Source organism: Hippoglossus stenolepis, chromosome 15 (genome assembly GCF_022539355.2).
Source record: "Hippoglossus stenolepis isolate QCI-W04-F060 chromosome 15, HSTE1.2, whole genome shotgun sequence".
Taxonomy (NCBI): Eukaryota; Metazoa; Chordata; class Actinopteri; order Pleuronectiformes; family Pleuronectidae; genus Hippoglossus; species Hippoglossus stenolepis.
This window is the reverse complement of record NC_061497.1, coordinates 8,674,211-8,693,481: the sequence shown is the minus strand read 5'-3', so window position 1 is coordinate 8,693,481 and position 19,271 is coordinate 8,674,211. Positions and strand designations below refer to the sequence as shown.

The 19,271-nt window shown below is 41.8% G+C and overlaps 2 protein-coding genes across 3 annotated transcripts; one reads left to right on the top strand and one right to left on the bottom strand.

Moving 5' to 3' along the window:
* Positions 1-742: 742 nt before the first annotated feature.
* LOC118122297 (vascular endothelial zinc finger 1) lies at positions 743-14,264 on the bottom strand. 2 transcript variants are annotated; one of them, XM_035178946.2, is made up of 5 exons: positions 14,139-14,264; positions 7,350-8,101; positions 4,284-4,353; positions 4,027-4,189; positions 743-3,139 (listed from the first exon to the last, which is right to left on the bottom strand). In XM_035178946.2, exons 1-5 carry the CDS (start codon positions 14,169-14,171, stop codon positions 2,775-2,777), a joined length of 1,383 nt encoding a protein of 460 aa, XP_035034837.1. In that variant the 5' UTR covers positions 14,172-14,264; the 3' UTR covers positions 743-2,774. The 2 variants fall into 2 exon arrangements, with proteins under 2 accessions (XP_035034837.1, XP_035034836.1); XM_035178945.2 differs by lacking the exon at positions 14,139-14,264 and adding an exon at positions 13,864-14,101.
* A 3,398-nt stretch (positions 14,265-17,662) lies between these two features.
* On the top strand, positions 17,663-18,924 carry LOC118122288 (gap junction delta-2 protein). The gene has a single exon (XM_035178933.2). It carries the CDS (start codon positions 17,665-17,667, stop codon positions 18,757-18,759), a length of 1,095 nt encoding a protein of 364 aa, XP_035034824.2. The 5' UTR covers positions 17,663-17,664; the 3' UTR covers positions 18,760-18,924.
* The last annotated feature ends 347 nt before the right edge of the window (positions 18,925-19,271 follow it).

The following is a 19,271-nucleotide window of genomic DNA, read 5'->3' as shown; positions in this document are numbered from 1 at the left end:
AATGTTAACTATTGCCTTTGCACTTCCAGGTAATAAAGTATACTTGATAAAATAAGGAATATTGGAGACACTGACAGCAAAAGTCATCTGCATTGGCACTTTTTTTACCCCCACAAGAAACGCAACTGCAGCCATAACACAATCGTCTGCTGCATTAACTCAATAAATTATATGAAAACGTATTTGAGCTTTGGACAAAACAGGACAGGGAAAATCAGGCTGGCCAAGAGAATGGAAAATACATGTTCTTACCAGATTTCTTTGTAATTTCAGGTTCACGGCAACAAAGAAACCAGACAGAGAGCAGTAGAAAGAGCAGTGGATCTTTTTGGCAGCAAGGAGAGCCATTGTTCTTGACTTGAAATGGTCAATGTGGAGATATTTTTCTCTTGTTATTCATCCAAAATACGTTACTGGCAAACAGTTCATGAACCAGGATGCAAGCGAACTTTGTAATTTCTCTATTAGACAATTAGTCAAATCAGAACATGCAAATACTATATTTGTCAGAAATGTCATTTTTCATTGGCACCAATATGCAGGCTACAAATTTTAATGGTAAACCCGTTTAGTTGACTCTAAATTATGATTGATTCATTTTAGGATTAAGAGTTTAGAAGCTTTAAAAAACTATTAATAAACTAAAACTAAAGCCGTAAGAATTGTTAAATGGTGTAAAATAGTAAAAAGGTCCCAAGATTCGTAATGATGACTTGATACTGAGCAGTACTTCATACAGGAACACATTTGATAGTTTTCTTTTATTTAGACAACCCAAATAAAAGGCACATAACATTGCGCATGTTTATGTAATAATTTGACAAACATACATTTAAAAAAAAATGTAGGAATGTTTGATCTCTCTGCTAATCAGAAATCCTAACCTCTCATATATACAAAATTACCATTGTTAATGTTCTAATACAAAAGATTTATAAAAAAAGGTTATCTTATCTTTCACATCTATCTGAACTACCGTTTTCTTGGAACTAAAATAGTTTTGTACAAAGATATACATTCAACTGCTTTCACAAGGGTCCTGGAATTTCCATTTTTTCCCTTAAAAATAAAGAGTTGTTCAATTCCACGAGAAATGTTCAGTTCATCACATTGTTATTGTATCAAATTTGGCAAACAGGCTATCATAGTGTATCTACGTAAATGCATAACAACAAAAAAAATAAGCTACACTATCATTTTGTTTAAAACAAAACTTGGGAAAAATGGCAAACATGCATATTGCATTTTTCAGTATGAACTGAATCAACTCGAAGAGCTGCAACACTGTCGAAATCACATGGCATTCATTCAAAAAAACGGCTGATGCTCAACAGCTAGCGTTTGGGGTCATGCAACACCAATCGTTTCCCATTATTTTAATGGACACAAACTTGCATTTGATCAAACTCATCCGGATCTCGGCCACATGGCGATGCAGCCCGAGACCGAACTAGGTTTTAAAAGAAAGGTTTAAAAAGGTACAGCATGTATTTGATCATTTAAATGGACGGCTAAGTTTAAAAATCAATCATTATTGGACTTCTCGTCCCTGATGGGAAACCTGGTTGTTTAACACAACACGTTTTAAAAAGTTCATGTGTAATGGGATTTATGTGATGTATCCTGAGTGAATGATCCTTAGTATCATCTAGGGGCTGTCACAGATAGATAATTAAAAACAAAATAAAGTGTACAGAAGAGTCAGACAAAAAAAAAAAAAGAATTAGTCACCATTATGATGACGGTAACAGACTGAAAAAGCCTCACTACACGCCAGGCCTTTCCGTTTTTCGGCCACTAGATGGCCCTCAAGTGTCAGCTGGCAAACCAAAACACTAAAGACTTCAATTTGATCTTTGATAATACTGCTGCTCACCTGTATGTAGGATATGCTTTCAGTGCAAGACTTGTTTGATTCTGACTTCATGGAGAAAAAAAAAAATGAACACTACAGATAGGCAAAGAAAAACAGACCTTTGTGTTTCCGTACAAACAGAAAAACAACGCACAAACATTTCATAGTCAGGAGGACAGTGTCCACATATCCACTTGAATTAAAACTGAAATGCTGACATGAAAATACATTACTATGTCAACTGTACAAGTTAGTCACTGTACCTCGAGAGCATCCTACTATCTGAGAAGAAGAAGAAAAGCTATGCACTGTGAAAAAATAGTCTTCCATGTATGTGGAAGCGGCTGTCCCTTTTACTAGACTCATTTCCTATGACATTAAATAGTGATTAGCAGGCTATAGTTAAAAGAAAACGACATACAAAGCAACACCCAGAGGCTTGGGAGAGAACTTGTAAAACATCAAAAACAGCAATTTCGTCGTTATTGCTTCAGTCCATTTCTCATCTCCCTTTTACAAAAAAAGCACAGGTGTGTCTTCCTACAGAGTCCTCATGAGTGTCTGAGGAATCCTCTCCTCTCATTTGTCATCATACAAATCACAGTTTCATCTCTCTCTAACTGACTACGCTAAGTCCTGATTTCAAGGTAAATCCTACTCGATTCCTACTCAAAGTGTCCTGCGTCTCATGTCAGTCACTCAACATTGTTTGGGACGTGGCTGCGGACTCGGGGGGGGGGAGCTCCTGCCGGCCGCACAGCTCGGGTTAATATTCACTTTGTGGTGTGATGAAGTAAACAGGGTTCGGAGGGGGGAGGAAGAGCCGGGCTGGAGGTGCAAATCATGAGGACACAAGTCTCCTGTTTCGCTTCATTTTCCCTTTCTCTCTGGCCAGTTCAACTCTCTCTCTCTCCGCTTTTTACCAGGGCTGGGAAGGCAAGACTTGGGACAGAAAAGGCATGCTATCGACGGACCTCATGGCAATGTTGAGCTGGCCTATATTCATAGGCATGGAGGAGGTTATTGCGACCGGGTGGGCAATATTCATGGACCCCGTGCCGGGGATGTTGACGGAGGAGATGTTGACGGGCCCGGTGATGGTGACTGGATGCTGGAGGCCCATTTGAGATGTGATGTTGACCGTGTTGGTGCTAATGTTCATTTGTGCAGCAATGGTGATGGGGTGGTTGTTGAGGTGGGAGAGTCCCCGGTTCATCGCCGAGGTGATGGGGGCAGAAATGGTCACAGGTGTAGCTGAGGAAGAATTGCAGACATTGTTGCCGTCTGGAAAAAACACAAGATAAGAGCGTTTGATTTAAATTCTGCGGCATCTCACTGTAAGGATAAATAGATAAATACCATGCTACTTTATCCAACAGCAATCATATGGAGTATAAACATTTGAATAGTACCAAAACACGGTATAGAAACAACCAGGATTAGAAGAGGCTGGTGGGCTTTAATACGGAAGGCTCGACTAACAAAGTAAACACACCGAAGATGTTGTAAAGATGATGCTCATGTTTCAACAAAAGAAAACTGGTGGAAAAGGCAGCAAAAAAATCAGTATAGTCGAGATATCTGATCGTGGTTTGTAAAGATGCACGACATGACTGCTCCCAATAGGGAAGCCAAAAACATCCCCTGGTGGCTGGTGTAGGTCACAACCCCCCTTCTTTGTCAGCAGATGGGACGGGGGCAAAAATAAAAAATATTTAAGTATAGGCCAAATAAAATTTTCCTAAAGGTGTTGTCATTTTGGGTCATTCGTTTCACACTGATGTCGAGCGTTGGGGGGGGAGACCTCATGATTGAAACTGATTTGTGATTGGTTGACTGAGTGTTTTCCACAAAGACAACTGTGCAGACTCTACGCTGCACTTGCTGAACTTCTGTGACCCGGGCCATTTCCTGGGTTGTGCAATATGTCGTCATTGTCGGCAGATGTGTACGTGTATATGTGAACTGGGGCATATGTATGGAAGTATTACAGGCCAATGAGTGAGAGGCTTTATTTTATGTGAAACTGCAGGTTGGACAGTGCCCAGAGCAAGTGAGAAGAAGTGAAGACATGTTGTCCATCTTTGTATAGACAGACTTTAGTTAAGACAAGACATTGTCATATGAGTGCATGTCTGACTGTTGTGATGTTAGTGGTGTTTATGACGTACCTTTGTTACAGGAGTTAAAGTTGGTCTGTCCGTGAGTCTTCAAGTGGCTGGTGATGTAGGCTGCACTCAGCATCTTCCCACAGATGCTGCAGGTGACCTTGCCTTCATGCCGGATCATGTGGGAACGGAGTCGGTCTTTGGTGGCGAAAGCAGAGGTACAGGCCTGCAGCAGCACAGCAGACAGAGTCAGTGGAATGAGATAATACGAAAAACAATCATAATAAAAATAGCAGGGAGCTGAGGGTAATGACTCTTACCGTTACTTGACATTTAAACGGTCTTTCTGAGGAATGCACATGCTTCACATGGCAGCTCAAGTGGTCTGGCCTAGATTCCAAAACAAAACAAAGCCATGTTTAATCACAGTTGGACAGTGATGCAGCAAGCTGCAGTTGAGTCACACAACATCTTCTTGACAGTGTTTCCGCTTCTAAGGAAACTCAAAAGAAAAGAACAAGGAAAGAGCAAATTTGTTGATTCATATTCATTCATATTGACAATTTAATAGTGTTGGTCCTTGAACTGAAAATAACTAAACATTTAAAAACACAGACAGTGCCATCATCAATTATAATACTATGTTGTCTGCCACAGATACCTAATTAATTAGGTAACAATGCAACAGCTATTAAGTGAACATATACTTCAAAAATATTTGCTATTCTGTTTGTTTTTAACACCTTACAAGTGCTGTATCTGCAGAAGCTTGCTGATGTGCTCTGTTTACTTTGATAATGAGGGGCTGGGCACACAAAAAAACCCAAAATTTCAGTCAATGGCAGTTAATTCTCCATGATCAATCGCGCGTGAGTTAGTTTGACCTACTTTCAAAAACACAACACACAGATAGTGTTTTTTCCAACAGTGACCACTTTTTTTTCTACTATGAAGCTACTTTATTTGCTTTAGTTTATTTTTCTAACATCACTGACATTACTTACTTACTTAGAGTTTGCAGTTATTGCCTGATAGTTTCTGACTAAAACAGACAGAAGGTACACATCTCTCTCTCTGAGCATTAGGGGGAGATTATGTAGGCCACAATGTTAACTTAACTTCATTAACATCATGGGATGGGGGTTCGATTTTAGTTTTTCTGACAATGGTATACTTAAGTAAGGGTATGTACAAAAACAGTGAGCTGTGAAGTGTATTGAACTGTTTGAAGGTTACACCAACAACACCGACAAACAAACAAACATGCAGGACCGATCATGCAGTGTTTATCTGATGTAGAACTTATGAGAATTCACTGCTTATCCCGTCTTGCAAGAAAACCTGCCTCTTGACCTTTACAGCGAAACTGCAGCATTCACAAATTCTTCTTGGCAGTGCTCCGTCTTAGTTTGCGTGTTAATTCTCGTGAAGCTGTGAGCTGAATCATGTTAGAAGTGCCATATTGGAGCTTGTAAGGGCTACAACACTGGCAGCTGCCCCCTAACCGGAAAGTTTCATGCTGATAGATTGTTTTTTTTTAAAATACAAATGAGAAGAGCCAAGTAGAATTTTCTCAGTTGGGCCATGAACCGGAATCAAGGCTTTTTTTTGTTGCCCTCCTGACGAGCAGAGGGGCAAACTCCAGACAGCGTCCGCTTGGAGATCTGGCCGAGTGGCAGTGACTCAGTGCACTGTTATTCAGTCCCCATTCTCACTTTCCAGTATGCCGATGAATCCCTGCCCCACGTCACTGTGATGGAGGCATGCCTGAAAGTGCCCTACACAGCACGGTGCTAGTGTTACAGCTTGGCCAGGGCACACTGTTAAAGTTGTGTTGCTGTACATCAACTCTTATGCTGTAATCGATAGTCCTTGCTCACTTGTTGCTGATTTACATAAACAAGATCTTTCAGCTCACTGGAGGACAAGTAGATGTTTGCTGTGTTGATAAATCTAAAACACAAAAGGCACGTTGAGCCCTCCCTTGGACAAACTACTTATTGGCTACATAGTCAGTGTGTTGACCTGAACTTTACTGCGAGGTTCACTGAATTCCCGGGGGAACGAGTCTGTGACATGCTGGCGGGAACCACAAAGTGACAAGTGACGCCTCCCCTCCCTTAATACTCTACCACTAGTGCTCTTCCTTGTGCGACAGTTAAAGCATGTGGTTGAAGTGGTGTGGGGGTCAGTGCAAGTACAAGTCTGAAATTACTTAGGACAACTATAAACAATAAAAAAACCCCACAGACAATGGGACGCTATGTGGAGAGTAGATGGTCACTTTGCAGGAAATAATGCTGTGGGCGTAGACAACCAAACACCAATTACTTAATCATTGATATACAAGTCATGGGTCGCTATTCAGCCAACATTTGGTAAACAACACCAAACATAAAGGTGGTAATTTATGAGTTTATGAGGTTAGACTTTAGTTTAGCGATCATGTCTTTTATTTTGAGCTGATTCTCGAGTGCTAATCAAATGAGAAGAAAGTTGTATGTGTGTTACAATTATCACGGTGCTATTTTGAAATTCAACGCAAACAAGTCATGTCATCTCTCCTAAATCCTGGAATGCATAAACCTGAAACCTGAAACCTGTCTCCATTCCAATATGAATAAATTTGATCTTACGTGCACATTTCCTCTTTACGGTTGTTACTTATTGATTGAAAGCATATGAGTTTCCAAAAGCAGTTGTAAGAAATCTTTTTGGGCATTTGCCGCCATTTGCAACTATCATTATGCATCGTCCCTGATGCTGCTCAGCCCATTGCCCAACTAACACCTCCTCACATACACATACAGAAGAGCTGAAAGCCACCTCCTTTTGTTCTGGAGTATAACATGCAGAGGTTCACAGGCCGAGAAAACATCCCATCCCAAACAAACCAGTGTCTAGTGCAGCGATGAGGACATGACTCCCAGCTGGACCCTGCTGGAGAAGACTGTGTTTTTTGGGCCTGTCTCAACTCAAGGAGCAGGTTTACTGAATTAGCTGGGTCAGTCTGGTCCAAGAGGGAGCATAGCAACTTATTCCGCTACCTTAAGAGCTATATGAGGAATGTACAAAGACATTTGAAACGAGTAATGTAATCTCCCCATGAAATCTCCTGCCAGCAGTTAACAGCCAATCATTGCTCAGGGTTTGCCAGTGTGACGCCCTATGACAAGTGTGTCTGGTGGCATAGAGAAGAAAATAACTTTACATTAGAGATACCAAAGAGTGAAACATACAGTTTACAAACCATTCAAATATTGCCAAAGGTATTAAAAAGAATTAAGTTGTGCAACAATATAAATACAACAGTGTCAGTCTTGATATTTTTAGGCCGTTTAACCTTTACTTTAACAGTTACCTCCACCCAAAAAAAAGATCCTTACCTGGAAAAGCCTTTCCCACACACAGAACATACGTAGGGCTTGTGGACTCCACCGTCATGAGAGCGAACATGGTAGGTCATTCTGTCTTTCCTTTTAAAGCGCTGCTGGCAGATGGGGCACTCAAAAGGCTTCTCGTCGGAATGGGACAGCTTGTGGCGATTCAGGTGGTACACATCACGAAATGCTTTGCCACACATCTCACACCCGTGGTTTTTCTTGACGGGTTTGGCGGGTTTCTTGATGATATTTTGCTGTGGCATGTTGCCCATTGCGGACGACGTCATGATACTCGTGCCTGAGGAAACCGAGGTGGTTGCTGTGGAGAGGAGGCCTGCTACCGTGGAGATGTAGGGAGGGTTCATGTTCTCTCGTGGCATGGAGGAGATCATCGGTACCATGGTGGGCGGTGTATGGGCTGTCTTCTTTGGCCGGGACACCATTTTGATGCCGGTGTGGCTGGACTCGTGGCGTCGCAGGTGGTAGCTGTCACGGAAAGCCTTGTTGCAGTAGCCGCAGACAAACGGTGTTTTGCCTTTGTGTTCCTTCTTGATCACAGGCATTGGTGGCCGTGCACCTCCGCTGGCCACATTATCTTTGAGGAGATCCGCAGCACTGGTGGGTGGCTTATGGTCAAGTTGGATGGGCAGGATAGGCTTCTGGTCAATTTGATCTGCTCCTGAATTGAGAAGCGGCAGCAGGTTGTTCTGGGCCATATGGTGCTGGTGCTGGTGATGGAGGGCCTCATTTGCCTGCTGTTGAAACAAACACACAAATACAAAGATTGGGTTTTGGTGAAGTCATGATTAATTACAGGATGAGCTTTTAAGAAGGGCAATCATTTATTGTTGGTGAACAGATACTATATCAGAAATACTTTGTTGATCCAAGGGGGAAAAAAGATATATAATATAAAATACACCTTAATATTGGAGACTGTAGCTTTAAAGCAACAGAACTGTGTCAAAACGCATAGCTCTACATGAGAATTACCACAACAAATCAAGTGTTGCTGATAGCTACAGGAGTAGCTATCAGGAGTCAACTAGGACATGAATACAACGAGGGTTAGATATTTCAGATGTTGAAGAATACACAATGAGCGCTAGATCTGTCAGTAAAGAGGTTGACGCAGCATGCCAGTAATGCTAAAGAATCCAGATATACTGGATGAAAAATGACCCTGTAGCCATGCCTCTAATTTGCTATACAGAGAACACTTTAACTTCCAAGAAGGCTCTAAAGAGCAGGCCATTAGCTACGTGACAGAAATCGGTTAGGGGATACGTTGAAGTTAGATTGCGAGTCAGTGTTGGAGTGAATAATGCACACATGTAGACAATCAACAGGGTGCACAGTGGCACAACTGCTCACTGGCTATTTGGCCATCTACATTGTGAAATTGTGGTTTTGTCTGCTGCTAATCGTTGCCAACTGCCATGACAGAAATGAGATAAAGTGGCTAGGTGCAATTAGCAGCAGCAGCAGCACAAACAACTGTTTTTTAAGTTGGATTTCACTCATATAGTTTATCAGACACTATTTGCATCGCTTGCCTAAGCCCTGACCTAAAACAAGATCATTTTACCCAAGGGAGACTGCTAAAACAAACAGGCAGCTCCTAAAAAAAGGATTTACTAAAAATGATTCAGTGAATTTTGTGTGGGCAACAACCACTGAGGAAGAGGGTTAACGACAGCCAAAGGCAGAGAATTCCAATAACATTCTTACCTAACCATTAATAGCCTGGGTATTTTTAAGGTAAGTGTCCCAAAAACAAAACAAAAACAACAGCACAATTGTATTACAGAGATAAGATAATCCTGATAACCATGTACTCAACACCGATATAGAACAAATTCAACCCATCCTGTTGCTGCTTTCAAAGGATCACTTTTATTGTCAGGCTGCCGCAAGCAATTTATATCGGTTGTGTTTTTCAGCTTAGGGTGGTTATGTTCTAACCAGGGTTTTGCCTTCCATCTACATTTTGACAAGTACACAGCTCACATCAGTATTTAATGAGTCACCCCCCAGTGAGTTGCCATAGATTCTTGTTGACCCAGTAACTATTCTGCCTGCATAGACAGAAATGAACAGAGAAGCCAAACACAGAGTAGCAAACACCCTGAAAGGATGGATGCTAATGGTAATTCATTGATTCCTGTTAGTTCAAATTTCTCTGTAGTTCTATTGTTATATTGTGTTTACTTAAGACAGCAGTTTTTGTACATATCATACCTGTATATAAAAATTGTATTATAGTAAACGGACACATTCACAACTGGTTTGTCAACCACCAGCCAGAAAGGGCAAGGTGAAATACTTGACCTTTCCCTTTGAGGTTCAATCATCCATCGAAGAAGGCCAGCCAAGAAAGAACATGCAAAGGAGGAGGCAGGGGATAGAAAAGAAAAATGAACCGCACAATGTCCTCCTTATGTCATCTAGCCTATTGTGAAAGACACAAATCTGAGCAGTGATGCACTTGGGCCTCAGCAGGGGATCTTTGTATGCTCATCTTCATTGATTTGGCTCATCTATTCATGAGACAGGGACATTGTTTATCCCCACACTGCTCGGCGAAACTAGCCACCATTCCCTTGTACGCAATGGGACCTGGGAACTCATGGGGAATGCCACCAAGCCCACCCATCCATTTGTCCGAGCACCTGCTCACACTTGCCACCTTCGAGGATTAGCCATCATCATGCCAATGCTAACCCTTCCACTGGCACACCAGGGGTGGGGTAGAGTGGGGGGCTTTATGTTTGGGTGGGGGTGGGGGTGGGGGGTACCAGCCGGGAACCCTCTTTGTGAAGCTTGTGAACAGCAGACATAGTCGCTGCAGACAGCCTGGTCTCTATACAGAGGTGCAGGGCCTGTAAGCTGCTGTGCTTTCATGCAGCTCTGACCATTTTGACACAAATGTGCTCTGACAACTGGGACTGCTCCCTCATAAATAACATCAAAATGGAGGGAGGGTCCTGGTGGCTCTGCGGGCCACTGTAGACTGAGCTCACGGTTCGATTTAGATTATGCATTGTTTCTTCGATTGCATCTCCACAGTTACATTAAAAGGGGAAGGAACAAAAGCTTAAAATATTGAATACAATTAATTTTTCTGGTACGCGTCAAGTCTTTGTTTTAATGTTTTTATAAGCACTGAAATCTTGACACGTACTTGCAAAACATCCCTTTTGTACTGTTTTTCATCTTTCTGGGTGTTTTTCATTGCCTGTGAAAGTATATGGAGACTGCAGGGATTCAGTGCCCCGTTTGTTGCAATTTGGGTGTTTTAGGTTCTGCGAGGAGTTAGAAAATGTTTCAAAGTTTGTTTTGATGAACCAATTCCTTCACCTGGATTTGGACGGCAGCTTGTAAGAGGACAGCATCAGCCTTTTCTAAACTAATCACCATTCCATAAATGCAAAACAACTGAACTGAATAAATCCAAAACCTCCAAACAGCTTTGTCCTATAAATAGCTGGAAGGTAAGAGCTACCTTTATCTCAACTTATTTGAACTGTTTTGAAATAGTAAGCCAGCTCATATAAAGGACAAGTCTGATGAAGGATACATATGGCACAGACGAGTATGTTATTTTTGGCATAACAGCTACTATGAAGTTGATCATCTTGATGAACTTGGGAGTTCAACACCAAAACCCCTATGTCACAAAGGATATTCTAGGAAATTGTGTCAAATAAATAACTCTTTAATAGTTAACTAAAAAAGTCACCTTTTGCCTACATAACCACTGCAGTTACAAAGAGGCATGAGAACACCAGGTGAGAGGTATTTGTAACATTGATGTAAAACACTCATCCCCAGAGTCGCTCATAATTTGAATCCATGCTGTAATCTCACAAACGTTCGACTGTTATACACTTTTATTTTCTAAAATGCATTATTACCACAATGCTGCAAGGCAACAAACCTATATCATAGTAGACATTTTGGCTTGTTAAATCAGGCAAAGCACACGTGTAACTGGTAACAATAAAACCTAAAGTCCAGGTAGGTAAACTGGTTCAGGGCCCTGGTAAATGTTTTTGAGCCACTATTAAAACAATGCATTTCATCCCAGCCTTGCATGCTATGACAAGCCCATGTCTGCCGCCTCCAGTACAATACATGACACTGATGAAATATTTCTCACTGATTGTGTTAAGCCACCATTTTAAATAGGATACCAATTATTTTTAAGAATTATCAAAACTACATAATGGGGGGGGGGTTGTGCTAATGAGTGGCAAAAGACAAGGAAAAAACACTGGGACTTAAATCTAAAGTTTATGATTGAAGCTAAAGCTCCATTCATCAATATATTTACACGTACAGTAAATCAGAAACAAAAATCAGTTGCCAGAAAGTAACTGGTTAGTGAACAAAGTTGAGCATAGCAAGCTTAAGGCTTCTAGATTTAATGGCTATGAATTTTTGTCTTATAATATAATCTAGTTGAAATAATGTCAGACAACGAAGGATTACTTAATGACTCCACTGTATGACTGTGCAGTCCAGGCCATAATAAAAAAAACATGAATCACAATAGGGTCTCAACTGTAGCCTGATGAAAACCGCATGCATAATTTACTGAACATATATATTAATAGGAGATACAACCGTACGTAGGGTGATATTCAAGCTCATTTACAAACAATATAGAGAAATTAAAACACCTGACCAGGCATTTTAACAAGAATACGTTATTCACTTTTGATAAAATACCTTTTGACAAAAGGTAACACAGCAGAAACCTACATTGCTTCAAAGCAATTGATAATGGCTGAATGAAAATGTTGCTCTCCAAATGATTATCGCACACAGTTTTACATAGTAACAGTGCGAGGTATGCGATACATGCAGCAGGGCCTCTGGCAAGACGCCAAACACCCGCATAACAAGCCACAAAGTCCATCTGCCTTTTTCATCAGGAAGAAACAGTGCTCAGAGATGTGAGCATCAATCTCTGACAGCAGAGCAAAAGTATCCATGTGCCACAAAAAAAACAGATGCACCCTTTTAAAGCTCGGGTGTGTAACTTTTCTACAGCATCCCATGGTGCACCATTCATATTCTTCTTAGCTATTAATTGCCTCACACTAAGCAGGGAGTACATTCATTTGTTGGTTTTATCTGCACTTTAATATGTTTACATGGTCGATAGACGGTGCAGAAGATGGTTAGAGATCCAAATTAGACACTTGTCTTTAAAGACTGCACATATTCGGCAAAATTATCATAAAGGCTGACTGCCAGCAAGAACTCTGCACCTGACTCTCTTAGGTTTAATACAGTCAACTCATAGGAAGGTAAAATAGTAAACACAGCGAACACCAACTCTGCTGTACTCTCTGGGGACGTAGACTGCGACTGGGTGCAGTGTAATAATTTTAAAAGGTATTATGTGACTGGAACTGCAAAGCTCATTGAGGAGGTTTAGTTCCCATGAGGAGTTTGTAGCAAATGAAACATAACTTTTGTTGCTAATAATCCAGAGAAAAATCTGATTTACGACTTGGTGATGCACCTGTGATTGCTAAATGGGGATATTTTAGGGATACATTTTTATTCTAATTAAAAGCTTGAGTGAACAACATGTGAAACACATCAGTGGAATCCGCGGGAAAACCCTCCATCATTTAAAATATAGCCTTTCCGTTTAATATCCGGGGTCTTCGGTCTCCCATGGTTACACTAGCTTAATTCTTCCATGCTAAGAAAGGCCATGGGAATAAGATATTTCATTCATGTCTGGAACAATAGCCTTCCATCTTTACACAAACAGTTAACCGTGTCAGATCAGGCCATCGCTCCCAACTGCTGCGCCCACTTTACTCACTGGAATATAGATAAATATATATTTATATAATTGCGTAATGTTGCTGCTAATTTCTAATCAAGCTTCTTGTGTTAGCTGCTGATATGTACATAGTTCACATTCCTTTCCGCCGCGGTAACCGGAATAAATAGAGTAAAACCGAGCTGTGGTAACAAGTCGGGTAACGATGTTTTTTTTGTATTGTTGTTGTTGCTGCTGATGATCGCAGCAGCCTCGCCCGAATTAAGCTAAATGAGCTAGCGAGTTTTGATGAAGGCAGCCGAAACACCGTTAGCCAACTTGGCTAGTCACTGTGGAACCGGCGGAGGCGAGCGGAAAGTTCACCGCGGACTTGCGAGTCGTCGTCGGTAAATCTCAGCGGCTCAAAGCGCGTATTCAACATTTACCAACGCGATCCGCTCGGAACCCAAACCCATCCGTGGGGTGAACCGCGTTACGGGGGGCGCGATCGCCGGGGTTACACGTCTCACTAACGAGAGTCCGACCGAAGCCCTTCTTCGGCGGGGGAGAAAAAAAAAAAACAGGTCTGTCTCGTCTTTAACGGTGCAGCTGCAGCGGCGGCGGCGGCGGCTCCAGCTTTAACGCTACTTCCAAGCGGTCTCGCATGTTTTCGCTGGCTCCGACTTGGCAAACAAACTTCACAAAAACCCACATTCACTGTCGAGATACCTTGTGTTTCGGACAAAGAACCGTGCACGCGATCGTCGTCTTTTGGAAAACCCTGGTTCGGATGAATTGATTTTTTTGTTCTAGCGTCATTCCCGAGCCTCACAGCTGGACGCCTGGATTCATATACCATTGTTTTGCTCGGGGTTACTTGCTCCTGGCTTTACTCGTTTTAAAAACTGCTTTTGCCGCCAACGCACAAAACCCCGACGCGAGTGAAAGGTTGCTCGGCGAGCCGGCCCGGTTCCCCCCCCCGCCCCGGATAAGAGTGAACTTACTTGGAAAAGAAACGTACTCCAGCTCGGCTCCATTTCCACACTTACTAATTCTGTAGGAAAACCTGGTAGAAGCCTACAACAAAGCAACCAAACATGGCAGCTGAAACAACTTCCGGTTACCTCGAGGGCCGCACCACTGCGCGCACCAGTCAGGGGGGGGGAGGCGGGTTTAAATTGAGTTTGTTGTGATGTAAACGCGTTTCATTTATGCTGCTCTTAAAACGTTAGGGAGTAAAATAAAGCTTAAAGGTTTAAAATAAATTAAATATTATTGTTGGATGTTATGTGGATGATTGGGTTGCAATCACGGGACGGCTTTAATTTGGTGTAGAATTTTCAAACACCCCTTGACTGTGTTATCGCCGATTCCGCGAGGGGCATTTGTTATAGTGGCCTACTGACGCATGTGGTGGGGTTTTCAGTAACACTCATCTTTCTTCTGAATGGGAAAATGAAACCGGGAAGTTGTTTGTTTTTCTTTCCAAAACACACAGCTTTTATTTTTTTTCCTGTGATGTGAAGTGTTTCAGTATAAACGGGGCAAGAAAGGATCCGCGTGTTCAATTTCATTCATGGGCTGTGAATGAATGAATCCGCCAGAGCTCGTAAATTCAGCGGATTGCCTCCAGTGGACTAAAAATATCCTACATTACACAAGAACAACACTTGCATTATATAAATACATTATATACATTATATATTTGTTTTATAGATTAGTGTCTGATTTCTTGTGCATTTCGAAACGTGTGCATTTACTCCATAGGTTCTCTAAAAAAAAAAACAACTCCTGATGATTGAGCCTCTCCCCATTGTTTTTCATGTAACAATGAAGACCAATAAATAGAAAATAAATTGTTTCTAATCTATTTTTTATGTTTATTTAAATCATCCCCCACACTACATTGTTGACATATTGAGGTTACTGATTTCTTAAAAATATTAATTAATGCATTTTCTTCTCATGAGATAAGAAGGGATGTGTCTCAACATTACGCAAACCATATCCTGTCAGAATGATTGTTCTACATGTGGGTTTATTCATGATTACTCTCAGGAGTGCGTGCAGTGTTGTCCTTCACTGTGGTAAACCAAATCTTTCTGTCATCAAACAGTGAGACAAATGATTAACTAACATGTAAGAGAGTCAACCCTGAGAACGAATAGCAACCGACACACACAGGAAACACACACATCTGCATTGTGTTATCCTGATGTTTCGCATTTGTCTCAAAAGGTGTTTCGCAAATGAGCGTTTAAAGAAAATATGACGGCATATTCTCATGAACATCAATAAATAACCACCGTCTCTGTGACAAGTCTTTCAGAACGCAGGCAGACAGTACCGGGAATACAATATGATGATGTGTGGTCAAATGACACTTTCAACTCTGTGGACAGCTGGGACAGAAAAGTACACAAGTACAGAGGCTCTGGAGTTACAAGAACAATGGGTGATGCCAGATGACCTTCATGAGCACCAAAGCTCAGATAACAGACACACACAAATGTGTTTCATTGTCATGTCATTGCAACATCTTTCATTCACACTTGGGGAGGCATGAATACTGTGGCTTCATACAGATAACTTCCCTTTTCTTATCTCATACTTCTCATACAAAATTTGAAAATGGTGGTCTATGAGGTTGCAACATTTAGGTTAAGGCAGCAAAAGATACCTGTGGTCACCAAAGCAACCCGGCCGCAACAGATAATGTGCACATTGCACACTTAGACAAGTAGCACGTCATGTTAATTATTTTGCATTATGACTATTGGACCGCTGCATCAGCCAAATATAACATCATTTATTCCAATGACAACCATATAGCACTTTTCTCCGCTGTAGCATCAAAATAATGATACGGTGATAGTTATCCCTGTTTCTCAAATCAAGTGGAGCATAGCCCTCAGCTAAAGAAAGAAGTTTCTTTCCAGCCCTCACGTATAACTATCCCCAGTGTGCAGAACCACCAGGGGAGAGTTTACCTCCACAAAGGAGATTATATTTTGATCCCTGTCTGTTTGTTAGTTGTTTTTAAAGTTTGTTTGTTTGTGAGCTAGATGACTCAGAAACTACTGGATGGATGAGCACAAAACCTGGTGGTAGGATGCGGCATGTGTCAGTAAAGAACCTGTTCAATTTTTGGTTGCAAATCCAGATCTGGGGGTGGATCCACGGATTTCCTTTCACTTTGTTTAACATTAGGATATAAAGCATTTTTCAACATTTTCCTTGATTTTCTCGTGATAAAAAAAAAAATAATCAGGCACGTTTAAGGGAACTGCTATTTATGAGTGTGAATTTTTAACAACAAACAAAACTCCACATCAAGTGAATTTAGTGGTTCCATTAAAACTTTCTTTTTTAGTTTTCCAAAGAGGAATTTCCAGCTGTTGCCTCATTGTTTCAGAATGTCTTTCACTGAATTGTAAAACTTCATTACAAGAGAGGAAATTGATTTACAGTGCTGCAGGGGTTCTTCACATTATAATTTGAAGGTCATTAAAGAGCCTCCATTAAGACAAAAGTATGAAAATCTTCTGGGAACTCGGAACCGTGTATTTCAGCTCTGAAATCAAAGTGAAAACAGATCCACGCATGTGCCAGCATATTGTCCCCACTCTTTCCAGTAGCTTCCCTGAACCCTCTGCTCGTCGGTGAATGGCTGTTCAGGGAAGGTGCCCCCATTGTGCATTTCCATCTTTGTCCCACTGTACATTGAAAGCCTTTATTCACATACAGTGCAATGAACGTTTCAGTTAGAGTTAGGGAATATGTGTGGTCAGCCCATTCTGGTCTCTCTCATCCAGCTCACAAGATACAACAACATTCGGCAATGGGCTCCACTTGAAAATACAGCTATGCAGATTGCTTCCTCTGATCATTTTCCAGCTTTGGATAAGGAAGACGCAGATTCTCCAAAGGTAAACACCTCCGGGAAAGAACAAACATTGTAAAACTGATCATGTTTTTGGCTCTTTTATCTTTTTAAATGTATTTTTCTGGTTAATTCCAAAATGAAACGTTGAATTAAGTTAGTTAATGGGTAATATGAGAATGTATTTATAAACTCATGGTTTTTGAGCCTTTCTTTACTAAAATAAACAGCTTACTACAGATTTAATAATATTATGACCATATAAAGTACACACTTAATTATATTTCATGCTGTGTTTCTGTTTGAACAATCCATAGTGTAAATTTAAACCGAAGGTCATGCCAGATTGTGACATACGAAAAAGAGTGGATGACACACTGAGAAAGCTATTTTATGGTCTTTACGGTAGTTACAACAGCTCTCCATGGCAATATTTAAATTCAGATAATATGTGAATGTCACACATTTGGCAGATACATCTGGTTTCATGCAGCTGCTTCCTGCTGGGTCATATTTCGGCACATTTCTGAGGAGCGCAGGGTGTATTAGTAACCTCTACACTTTGAATATAGATGAGGTATTGATGAAAAGAAAGAAACACGACTGACAAGTGTAACTAATGTATTAACTGTTGTGTTTCCACAGAAATGGGAGACTGGTCCATTCTTGGCCGCTTCCTAACAGAGGTTCAAAACCACTCCACAGTCATCGGTAAGATATGGCTGACAATGCTGCTCATCTTCCGCATCCTGCTCGTGGCCCTGGTGGGTGACGCCGTCTACAGTGACGAGCAGTCCAAGTTCACCTGCAACACCCTCCAGCCCGGGTGCAACAACGTGTGCTACGACACCTTCGCTCCGGTCTCCCACTTGCGATTTTGGGTCTTTCAGATCGTCCTCGTATCCACACCCTCGATTTTCTACATCGTCTATGTCTTGCAAAAAATCACCAAGAATGAAAAGGTGGAGGTGAAGAAGATCGAAGTGGTGCCCAGGTCCTCGCCTGCACTCGAACGGGGCAGACATATGGAGGGAGGTAAGGAGAGTGGTGTCCCTTACAACACAAATGAGGCCTGGAGCTCTCGGGAGGGCGAGTGTGAAGAGAACAGTCATCTGCAGGAGGAAATGAAAGAAGTAGGGAAGGACCCGACCCAGCTCTCCAGCCAAGTGCTCCTCATCTACATCATACATGTGCTGCTGCGCTCCATCATGGAGATAATCTTCCTCATTGGGCAGTATTACCTCTTTGGATTCGAAGTCCCACACCTTTTCCGCTGTGAAACCTACCCCTGTCCAAACCGAACTGACTGCTTCGTGTCTCGAGCCACAGAGAAAACCATCTTTCTCAACTTCATGTTCAGTGTCAGTCTCGGTTGCTTCATCTTGAACATTGTGGAGCTGCATTATCTCGGCTGGATCTACATTTTCCGGGTGCTCTTCTCTGCATGCTGCACGTGCTGCGACGCAAACAGGGACCCCATGCAGGTGGAACTGTATTCCGACAACAACCCACTGCTGCTGGAGCTCAAACACTCTTTGCGTGGCAGGGTCGTCCTGCAGACCTCACCGGCCACGTCGTGCGACAAGAGCGGTGGCGTCCCAAACCAGGCCCCGGCCATCTCCTTCGAGACGGACTCTACGCTGGAGTGCACGTCGAAGAGAAATGTAGATGAGAAGGAGCGCGGCAAAACTAGACAGCACAATATGGCAAAGATAGGAAGGGGCAAGAAGTCCTGGCTGTAAAGCTCTAGTTTTTCTTTTGTGTTTTACTGTAGATATATTTTCTTTACACCTTTGACTGCATTTGTGTTGATTTAAACGGAAATCTTTTCAAGCTGCATCGTGGAGAATCGGCTAAATTGGTGAAAATTAAAGGTTCTGCGATCAGCCATGCAATTTCAGTATAACAGTTTCAGCGTGTTTATTTCCTCAAAAGATATCATCTGTGTAAGTGTACTTAGCTTTACTAGGCCTTTAGGGATTTGGAGGTGTTGCAATTTCCTATTCACTGTATTGGGAAGAAACTGTGTAAACATGTTTTGCAGCATTTCTTGAAAGCTTTTCTATAAATATAGTCAAACCATTGTACAGTATTTGCTGTGATTTATTCATACCTACCCTCTGCTACACTTACACTATCATTACTGACAAAACACGGTCCGTATCCAAACAGGCAGATGATGCGTTTAAGCACCAGTACCTTAGTGGGCCTGTTAAGCAGCAATGCACAAGGACTCCGATGTGGTTCGGTCTCC

Excerpts from the sequence above, each read along its gene's own strand:
- LOC118122297 (XM_035178945.2), bottom strand. The coding sequence starts at position 13,953 with ATGACGCTAGAACAAAAAAATCAATTCATCCGAACCAGGGTTTTCCAA. Across the intron at positions 8,102-13,863 it reads TTCTTTGTCCGAAACACAAG|CAGGCAAATGAGGCCCTCCA; the intron begins GTATCTCGACAG and ends TTGTTTCAACAG. Across the intron at positions 4,190-4,283 it reads CGTTTAAATGTCAAGTAACG|GCCTGTACCTCTGCTTTCGC; the intron begins GTAAGAGTCATT and ends GTGCTGCTGCAG.
- LOC118122288 (XM_035178933.2), top strand. The coding sequence starts at position 17,665 with ATGGGAGACTGGTCCATTCTTGGCCGCTTCCTAACAGAGGTTCAAAAC.